Source organism: Saccostrea cucullata, unplaced genomic scaffold, assembly GCF_032062105.1.
Source record: "Saccostrea cucullata isolate Sc308-1 unplaced genomic scaffold, CSIRO_AGI_Scuc_v1 ctg8, whole genome shotgun sequence".
NCBI lineage: Eukaryota > Metazoa > Mollusca > Bivalvia > Ostreida > Ostreidae > Saccostrea > Saccostrea cuccullata.
The window spans coordinates 313875-325000 of NW_026940997.1; the positions used below are offsets into that span (position 1 = coordinate 313875).

Sequence of the window (11126 nt, forward strand, 5' to 3'; positions counted from 1 at the left end):
TATGAAAGTCCTAGGCCTAAACCTTCAAAAGTTATGGTCAAGTTTTGTTTTTAAAAAGTAGGTCAAATTCCAAGGTCAAAGTTAAGGGGGCAAAGTTCTTGGTATTCATTGAAAGATTACAGATGTGAAGTATGACAGCCTTTATATCCCTTAACGTTCAAAAGTTATAGCCGATTAAAGGTTTTTTAAAGTATGTTAATCTCCAAGGTCAAGGTCAAAAGGTCAAAGTTGTTGATATCAAATGGAATGTCACAGGTAATACATATGTGAAGAATGAAAGTTCTAGTATCTAACGTTCGAAAGTTATAGCCAAAGTTAAAGTTTGGAATTTTTGTGTGAAAGTGTGTCAAATTGCAAGGTCAAGAGTTCAAATTTGGTGGTAACCAAAGAATGGTCTTGTCACAAGAAGTATGTACATGTGAAATATGAAAGTCACAGCTCCACTAAATCAAAAGTTATAGGCAAGGTTTCACTCGGCACACCTCGGCCGATTCCTACCTCATCTAATGATCTAATCCCATGATGTAGTCCACGGAATCAGCCGAGGTTTGCTGCCGGAATGGGCAAGGTTTAGGCAAGGTTATTCAAAGTTAACAGACAGACGGACGGACACGACAAAAACTATATACCCCCGAATAATTATGGGGGCATAATAATTCATGGGGGGAAATGAGCGGAAAGCCCTCCATCTGCCATTATACTGCAGTATAAGACAATCCGGATTTTCAAAGTGTTTTTTGAAAGATTCTCTACTTTATTTTCTTAGAGCTACTTCCCTTCTTGAGGAACCCGCGATAAATGCGATAATCATGATGAGTTTTGCCTATTTTATCTCGACCAGAGCACAGATAATTTGATTTTGTAATGAAAATCAAGTAGAACAAGATGTAAAACATCTTTCTAAGATAACCGCTTTCTGTTTGTCATGATATTAGTTTAATTGTTTTTCTTGGATGCGACGATTACCTGCGTAACAAAATGGACGGATCAGGACAGAACTTTGCTTCCTATGGGAGTGGACTTACTCCCCAGCACCAACAGGTAGGCTTAAATATGTTAAATTACATAAAAATAAGCACAGCCACTTGACCATAGCCCTGAGATATAAATCTCTCCTAAGAGGGTTTTCAGGCACTAACTTTACCCAAAAATAATATGTTTTACGGTGTGACCGTTGGGGCGAGCGCAGTTGAACCATCAGAACACTTGAAAAATGCATTGATCAGACACTTCAAACATCAAGTCGCACGAGACATCTCGACTAGCTGTGACGTCGCACGACATCACGGAGCTCGTCGGAGACCCGAGACCTGGTCTACGAGGTGACCTGACCTGATCGATATATATTTTAGAAATACTTTCAAAATTCTACTCTTCTTACAGTTTTGATCTGATTTCAACATAAATTGAGACTCGAGTAGACTACACTAAGGAACACAATTCTGTTTATAGCTGCCTGTTGCAAAGTTTCAATTCCTGTTCAGGGCTCTCGATTCTCTAAAATTGGGGCCGTTCAACGGCCCCGTTCCCAATGCAAAAAAGGTACCATTTTTCCCAAAAGAAAGGTGTAAATTTCCCAATTTCCATCCAGAGTAAAATATTAATTAAAAACTAAAAGTCCATCAAACCTAATCGCAAAAAAACCCCCAAACAAAACACATTTGCAAATGAAAGTGAAACTGTACTACTTTTTTATTAGTTCGCGCCAAATGCATTCGTAAACTGGTTCGGGGAACCAGGTTATTGTTTTTACAAAAATGTATACAACTATGAGTGCAGAGTATCTTGTTATGTAGTTTCGACAAAAACCAGCATTTTGGTTTCAAAAATTGACGTTTCATTTAAACATTAGTAAGCTGCACCTAGAAACATACCCGCGCTTCGGCATGTTCAGTCTCGCGCTGTATTGGTAAGCAAAGTTGCCCATGTGATCGAGGAAATTCGGGACTCTGTGACTAGCGACTGTCACGCAGTAAGACATATAACCGCAATATCAACAATGACAAAGCTAATGTACTTTCATAAATAGCCTACGTACCCATGTTTGTTCTGTTTAACTGTTTATTCAAACCAGAGTTAGGCCATCCTTAAAAAATTGTTTTTTTGCGGTAACGCGACCGACTCACCAAAATCCACCCGACTGGATTTTTTTTATCGGTTCAAAAATCTTCTTTTTTTGAGGCGCATCGTTTTCGATGCAGCCTCATTGCGATCACCTAGCATTTCTTTCTTGTTCACAGCGGCGGCAAAGGACTCAATAATATTGATTCTTAACACGCTATTGAAAATAGTGCCAATGTATATTGACAAGTTGGCGATATCCATAATCTAATTTTAAACAGCAAATAACATAAAATCACACACATAAATGTTGTTTTTACTTTGAATCAATAAAGGTTAAGAAAAACAAACAATTAAAAACAAAGAGAGAAAACATCAACAAACGAAGGAGCTTATCTGCACGTGCACTGCGCGGAGAAAGATCTATTTGCATAAGAACAGCTCGTACTATAAATTATTCGGTTTTGTAAGGTGCAATTATTTGTATTCCTATCAGGAAGCATCACTAACATAATTTTTAAAAAATGTATCACTAGCAATTGAGACATAGAAACAGAATCGTTGTTTTTTTTTTAAATAAAGGGGATGTTATTATTTTTTTACTCGAGTAAACGAATAGTAAGATGTACAGCTGAATAAATTCTTGCACAAGCGCCACCTATCGGGAAAATATTTCCACGAGGTCACAAACAGCGATATGATCGGATATTGGTGAAATGTCAGTTAAATGTGGTGATTGACTAATAAATACTGCAATTACTGTGAATTTCAATTTATAGTGTTTCTAATACCTTATAAACATAGACTTTTTAAAAGTTCAATCCTTACCGCTAAGGTTTCATAGCTAAAATCATATCGAAAATATTGGAGGGATTCGCCGCATTTGAGGGGTTCATAATAAACCGTGTACCAAGCCGGATTGTTTTTATTTAGTCCTGTATTATTTTTATGACCATTTCATGTTTATAACTATTGTGCCATTTTGATTGAGAAAAAGAAGTTAAAAACAAAGTTTTGATATTTATAAAAGTGCACATAATGAAAGAAACTGAAATAATTCAGATATGAAATTATGTAGAATTATTCAATAATCATAACTTCACAGTTATTTCTATAATGTCATTCATTATTTCATCTCCGATTCCTACTATGCTAATAGTCAAAGAATAAAATTAAAAAAAAAATTAAAAATAATGAATTAATTAAATATCAATTAATCATAATTGATATAACAGACTATTTTTTTTTCACCCTCCTGATCGACTGGCTAAAAATGCCATGGCTCAATTGTTCGAACCTCAAAGAAACCTTACTTAATTTTTTTTTATCCTTATAACTGGTTTATTTCATTCCCTTAACATTTACGTTGAATTTTTCTAAGAAGAAAAAGTTTTATACCCTCACTGCGATGCGCCTCTCAGGCCATCAGGCCTTTGATTTTTTTTTTTTACGTATCCATTTTCCGTTTTTATCCGATTGATTTTTTTTACGTATCGGTTACACCGACGCTTTATCTTTCCCCCAAGTACTATTAAAACGTCTTTGTGATCTACAAATTTAGAGATGGCGTCCTAGAAGGTTGCGGGAAATATTGACTCTATAGTTCTGTCAGTTACAGTAAATTTATCTTAATTACTAGGCAGAAAAAAATATTGTGCGTCAGTTCCACCTTACAGATACATGGTATGATGTTTACGAGATCGCCACAAAATTGGTGGCAGACAAAATTCCACGTGGGATGATTGCGGATTTGCAGCTAATTAATAAACTATCAAAATCTTAAACCTTGTAAATATCACACCCCCGAAACACTAGATTAATGTGGAGTCAGTTATTTGAGGTACGTGGCTGATGAGAGTCACTTTCTTAGAAAAAGTTTGCCTAAAAAGAACTGATGTGTTCTGATATTTGAGCAATAAAAGATTGAATTCATTTAGAATGCTTTAATTTTCCTGTTTGATAAGTACGGTGAAAATTGAGACATAGTAAATACCTCTATATCATCGAAATTTATTTCTGACATTTTGTCTCAAAAAAAAAAAAAAAAAAGCCTACCTACCTACTCACACCTAAAATGATGAGGCGCGTTACCGCAAAAAATAAATTTTTTAAGGATGGCCTTAGCATTGATGATAAAATGCTAGAAAAGCAAAATTTGAGGATTTTTTTTTAAAATGAATTTGTGTTATCCAACTTTTCCCAAAATGACGATAATTTTCCCAATTTGAACGGCCCCGGCCCCAGTCCCAAAAAGTGGTGTGAGAGCCCTGCTGTTACAGGGAATAATCTAGGGCATAGTTACTACCGATATTCGGTGTTTTTCCCCTAGAGAAAATTTCCCCTGAAGATCTAATTTTCCCCTTTTGATGAGTAAAATATTCCCCTTACAATAATAAAAACCTCAAAAAAAATTTCCCTTATAAAAACTGAAAATTTAAAGTAAAATTTGTCAGTACACTGTATATGAGAAATATGGTTTTACTTTGCTACTTTATGCGCTTTAAATGGCCATAAAATGCTGAAATTCAATTGGCCCCCAAGCAGGGCTTGCTCTGCACTTGCTCAAGTGGTTCCCAGACCCCTACTGATTTTCCCAATTTCTCCAGAAAGGGTAGTTTCCCCCAAAAACCTAAATTAATCCCTGTGTTAATTGCTTTCTGTTGCAAAGTTTCAATTCCAAGTGCTACTTTTCTTTTGTTATACGTACAGACCATTAGAGCTATAGTATCACCAGAGACTTCTGGTTAGTAAGTGCACTGAGTTAGAGTTATCTCCTGTGTTCATTTTGCTATATTGGCTATACACGGAATGAATTTTATCATTAAACAAGGTCCATATAACAATTTTATTTTAAAGATAGAACATTCTATATAATGAACTCCCAGCATGTGACAGTCAACACTAACATTCTAATATCTTTTTCAGTTTTTGGCAAGTTTTACAGATAGCCCCCAATATATAAAATACTAGCAAATTTCGAAAACCAACATGACCATAAGAGTTGGCCCCCTCTTCAAGAAAAATATTCAATTAAAGTAAAAATAATCGGATTAATAATCCCACAGTTTTCTTTAAAGCATCATGTTCAGAGAAAATTCATTTACACACAATATTCATTTATATGCAGAGTTTGGGAGGGGTTGTTGTTGTGGTTTATGGCAGTTAGTTGTAACTACATTCTGTTGGCCCACACATCACAAATAGTTGTAGAAGCTGTGACCTTAGAGTTAGGACTTCAAAAACAAAAGAAATGTTTATCACAGAGTGTCTGCAGCAGGAATTCATCCATTATATAGATTATACATGTTTGTTTGCCTTTGATCCTTTTATTTATTTCTATATTAAGTATAAAATTATTGTTTTGTTGTTTTACAGCCAGGAGAATTACATGTACTTTTAAAGTACATGTAATTCTATATTCATATTTATACCCCACCAATGCGTTACCATAACCAAAGAGATTTAATAAAAATGTTCAGTGCAGATTCATTCCTCTACTTTGAACTTTTAGCTGTGTCATTTATAGGATGTGACTGTGTTAGTGATATTTTTCAGAGTCCAATGATGTCACCTGCAGCTTTGAGCAGTTTTTCTCTTGGAGCCACTCCAAATCCAGTAATGCCACCATCAAATGCAAGTTTGTACCCCCCTCAGACCCCAGTGGCTCCTATGACACCAGGAGTACCTGTCACCCCCGGAGGACCCCCAATAACTCCAGGAGGTCCCATGACACCAGCAACCCCAGCATCAGAGGGCGGAGCTGGAATGGTCCCCCTTAGACCTCAGTTACAGTATGTCATTTATCTTCAACAGTGTCATTATCAGTTTTGTTCATACTCCTACACATTTGATGAATATTTCTTATGAGCAAAATGATTATATTTGAATAATTGCTCCATTCATATTTCTCAATAAATAAAGAAAAATTTATAATCTTTAACATCAAAGTAACAAAATTATTCTAAAGTAACCCAGAATGATTCTAAAGATATGCTTGTTTGTATATTGAATGAAATATAAAAGTAAAAGAAGACTTCTATACAGAAATATATTTCTTTCAGAAATATTGTATGCACTGTAAATCTTGGATGTAAATTGGATCTGAAGAAAATTGCTCTTCATGCAAGAAATGCAGAATACAATCCAAAACGTTTTGCTGCTGTTATTATGAGGATACGAGAACCTAGGACTACAGCACTGATCTTTAGTTCAGGGAAAATGGTCTGCACTGGAGCTAAAAGGTGTGTTTCACAGCACTTTTTTCCACGTAGTATAAAGTGTATATGTCAATTATATAACTAATAACATGTATCTTTTGGAAGGTGAGAAGTTGATAAATTTTGGTATACTTCTTGCTTGATTGTGATCTTGGTACTAGAATTTCTTTCTAAAAACCTCCTGTAGATTTAGTTAGATTGCTTTAAAACTTACCAAACAAAGAAACTAAACCAAGGATCATTATTCTATTTATTGATGATGTCTTAGTTTCAAGTTCTTTGTTTCACGTATATACATGTATCAGTAGAGTTGCAGTCTCATCAGAGATCTCTGCTTTCTATTGAACAGTGAAGATCAGGCAAAACTGGCAGCAAGAAAGTATGCAAGAATTGTTCAGAAGCTAGGATTTGCTGTAAGTATTCAAGTTAATGGCAGATTTGTAGATTTTGTTGATTTCACTGGTGTTGTTTGTTCAATTAGAAAATAACAAGTTGTTAGTAGGATACCTAGTAAAAATACAAATTCTGTAAAAACTACACCATCGCCTCTGTTAAATCACACTGTGAACAATTCTGAATTTTACAACACCTACCCCCCCCCCCCCCCCCCAAACAAAAAAAAGAACCTCTACACCTACAGTGGTTGTTTTGAGGATTATGAAAGGAAGACAACTCAAGCACTGGAGTCAAGTCATTCAAAAGCAAGATCATTGAGAACAGTTATAACAGCAATTTTCTAAAATGATGTAATCTTATGATAAAAACTGATTTTCTCTTTTATTGATGTCGAGGAACACTGCATCATATGCAATTTCATTATCATTAAAATTTCAAAGGCAGACCCGGCAGAGTATTGATAATGTTAAAGGATGTATTCGCTTTGACAAAAGAATTGACCTATAGGAGAGAACAACAAATGACATTTAAATATTAAAATGAAATATGTGTAAACTTTTCAAATTTGTATTTTACACCTAAAATTTTTTATTTACAACTTTACAATAAACCTCCAAAATTGGCTACCTTGGCATTTTTGCAAAGAGAGCACAAATATGAAATTTTCTTTTTGTGTACTGGTCATTGTCCTCCCCTGGCACTGGTATCAACACTTGAGAACTAAATCTTTAGTTAAAAAATGGATATCAATATCATCAGGACTGCATTTGAACTATTCTTACTTCGTTGACATATCTATTTATGTTCAAGAAACTCAAGATATTAAATCTGATTCTTTACAGGCAAAGTTTTTGGATTTCAAGATTCAGAACATGGTTGGAAGCTGTGATGTAAAATTTCCTATTAGATTAGAGGGCTTGGTCTTGACCCATGGTCAGTTCTCCAGGTGAGATCATTAAGGATTTATATTCATCAGGGTATTTGGAATGTTGCTCCCTTTTCTCAATTTCTTTTACAATTATTTATTTTAGTGACTTTTAAGTGATATTGAGTATGTTTGATCTTTACAGCTATGAGCCTGAATTATTCCCAGGACTGATATACAGAATGGTGAAGCCCCGTATCGTGTTACTTATTTTTGTCTCAGGAAAAGTTGTACTTACAGGTCAGACTCAACAAATATTTCTTTAACCTTTATATCAATTGTCATGGACATTATTCTTCTCTAAAGCATAGTCATTATTTTTATCATTCTTATAATGCTGAATTGAACATTGAATTCTTTGCATACTATAACTGAATTAATATTTAATTTTTTTTTTAACTGAATTCAGTTTAATCTAAAAAATACCTTCATTAGGGCCCCGCAAGGATTTGCGGGTGCCCTATAGTAATCACTCTGTCTGTCCGTCCGTCTGTCTGTCTGTCCGTCTGTCACTCTTCCGTCCACAAATTTTCTGTTTTTTTCTAATAACTTTTTTTATAGTAGCCCAATCAAGTTCAAATTTGGTATGGTAGTTCAGTAGGCAGAAATGCATATTTTGATGCTAAGTTTGCTTCTCTATGTCTTCTGGTTTGGAGCTGGGGTGGTGGGGTAGATTCCTTAAAATGAATGAAATTTTTATGGTTGCCCAATCAAGTACAAATTTGGATGGAGCACAAATAGGCAGAAATACATATTTTGATGCTAAGTTTGGTTCTCTATGTCCCCTGGTTTGGAGCTGGGGTGGTGGGTAGATTCCTTAACTTTATATACAAAAGCAGTGGCAAAGAGAGATAACTGCTGAAGATGTTGCCATTGTAAACTGAATGCTTCTATGAGTCCCTTGGGATTAATTAGCTTTCCTCCTGAAGAAAATCCAGAGCATTATCTTTATCTGTCAAATTGAGATGAATTACCACCTCTGTCTGCAAATGAAGTTTGTTTTGAAGTTAAGTCAATTTGAAATGCTATGAACACTCTGAAATGTGGATTTAAATATAAATATTTATAATTTATTTTTGTTTAAAAGTTATGATTTCTTTGAATTCTAATAACAAGAAATAGATTAAAGAAGATTTTTTGATTTACTTTTTTCACTTTATGTTAATTCAAGAATATTATTAATTTTTAGGATAGTTGTATAAAAACACCATTTTATCATTAATACTGAAAAAGTTCTTATTGTAACTTAAGAAGAAAATGATGAGAGGTACAATTAATCCCTTGGGATTAATTATCTAGCCTGCTGCAGAAAATTCAGTAGGCTTATCTTTATCTGTCACTTTAAGATTAATGAAACCCCTTGTCTGCAACTGCTGTTTGTTTGAAGTTAAGGTCAAGCCTTCATGATACATGTATTTGCATTCATTGAAGGCTGGCATTTTATATAACACATGCTTCATAATCATGATAATTGTTTAAATATACATTCAATGTTAAGTTGTTTTTTACTGCCTAATGTAAATACAAGGATATTATTTTCAGGTTTTTGAATATTCAGGAATTATCTTGAAATTTTAAGAATACAGTTGCTGTTGCTTATTCTTCGTGCATTTTTTAATCATTCTGTAAGCTGCACCCTATTAATTCTACCCCATGGCGGGGCCCTTGCTGACTGGTCAGTTTTCTAGTTATCTATTGATCTTTTCGTATTTTTCAGGAGCCAAAGTCCGTGGAGAGATTTATGAAGCTTTTGACAATATTTATCCTATTCTGAAAGGGTTCAAGAAACAGTAAATGTGTGTATCCGACATTTCATGAGAGAGTGGAAGGAGTGTAATGGGTAAATGAACTGTGTAAAAGTTCTAGAAGCTTGAGTTAAATGTTGTACATAATCAGTAATCAATGAAAGGAGTGTACATGTATCTAGTAAGAGATAAACCTATACTAAAGTCATGTTTATATGTAAAAGGTTCCTGTCAAACTACTGTATTATAGTAAATTTACGTTTTGTAATAAAGTGATTTGAAAATCTTTTTTTTTTTTGTATGTTTATGCTCCCATTATGCAACTTGATATTTCAAGTGATTTTATGTATATTGCAGTTTAGAACACTGATTTATGTTGGGTATTGCCCAATTTTAATAGTGTTGTATCTCTTTGTGAGATTCTTGAGGATTTGTAAAGTTAATCTTTTGTTTATATGTGAGTGCCTGTATTGTAACCATTAGAAAAACATATACATGTGTACTGGTGCTTGAAACATTATTTAGTATGAAGCAACCATGGCTAAATGTAATTAATTTGTACGTCTGCTGTCAAGATTCTTAACTATGCCAAAATGAGAGTGATGAGATAAGAAATAAATAATTTAAAGAAAAAAAAAACAAATAATAAATAATGATAGTGTTTGGATTGATGGATTCACTTAGGTTGCAAATACTGTAAGTCATTTTAATTCCACAGTGTTAAAATTTCACAATTTCTCAAAAAGTACCAATTGCAAGAAATGAATAATTAAAATTTTTGTATAAGCAACTAAACTTTTTAAAAATTAATGATAGCATTCACAATGGGTTTTATTTTGCAGAAAATGATGAATCACGAACATAGTGAAATTAACGCCATTGTGGTTATTTGCCAATCTACAGTATTCGGAATTAAAATTGGATCTTCCATTAAAAAGGAAATGCAATGTAGTACAACTCCCTTTGGGCTCCACCCCCCTATAGTCATATAGTACTAATGCATTTTCATAATTTTAAATCCGCTTTTTAAATAAGCAAACAGTGTTGAAAGGTCATTTAAATTTGAACAGAGTACCATCATTTAAAGGAGGCCTAGAATAAAATTATATCAGCTAATTCACCTTGGGCAGAAAGTGTACTGGGTTATAAAGAGAGGTGACCTTTGATTAAATGGATATGGCCAAATACTGGTAAGACAAAACCATGTCTAGTTCATACTTTAAAATTATTTGGTCTACAGTCTTCAAACTTGGACAGATAATGCATCTGTAGTGAAGGAGTGTTGTACACTACTCAAGGTCATTGACCTTCAATTAAGCTGACATGGCAAAACCCTGTCTGACTCATAAGTTGAAAATTAATACGCCTAAATCATCAAACTTCGACAGAAACATGTACCTTAGGTGGAGGTGGGTCATAACTCAACATTAAGGTCACTGTATATCTGATTTACTGTAAAATCACATATTTTCATGGGGTCACATTTTCATGGTTTGAGAACTTGTGAGGATTTGATTTTGTGGATGAAGATTTGTTGAGTAGTTTACATGTACATTTCATGGTGGACATGAATTTGTGGATCTCTTCATACCTCAAACACAACAAAAATTAAACCCTCACGAAAATTTGTGATTACACAGGATATGAGGGGCAGATTGCATCTGTGAAGTTAAGGTGAATTAATGGGTTTAATGTAAGAATTTCTATAGGAACATCTCTGATCAAGTAGGTGTTAGCCATATCGCTTGGGTATGCAGAGGAATTAAAAATCTAACCTCTTAA

At 34.1% G+C, this 11126-nt stretch overlaps 2 protein-coding genes across 2 annotated transcripts in view; one reads left to right on the top strand and one right to left on the bottom strand.

Moving 5' to 3' along the window:
• The first annotated feature begins 753 nt into the window (after positions 1–753).
• LOC134256876 (TATA-box-binding protein-like) overlaps positions 754–11126 on the top strand; it is a 34293-nt gene continuing 23920 nt past the window's right edge. The window contains exons 1-7 of the mRNA XM_062739554.1: positions 754–1041; positions 5617–5852; positions 6123–6302; positions 6628–6691; positions 7517–7620; positions 7745–7839; positions 9317–9324. Of these exons, the coding sequence (XP_062595538.1) occupies positions 979–1041; positions 5617–5852; positions 6123–6302; positions 6628–6691; positions 7517–7620; positions 7745–7839; positions 9317–9324 (750 nt within the window). The 5' untranslated portion in view covers positions 754–978. The remainder of the gene's footprint in view (positions 1042–5616; positions 5853–6122; positions 6303–6627; positions 6692–7516; positions 7621–7744; positions 7840–9316; positions 9325–11126) is intronic.
• LOC134256875 (UPF0669 protein v1g209471-like) overlaps positions 11125–11126 on the bottom strand; it is a 3484-nt gene continuing 3482 nt past the window's right edge. The window contains exon 2 of the mRNA XM_062739553.1: positions 11125–11126. This exon is cut by the window's right edge and continues 816 nt beyond it. The gene's annotated coding sequence lies outside the window, so the exon portion shown is untranslated.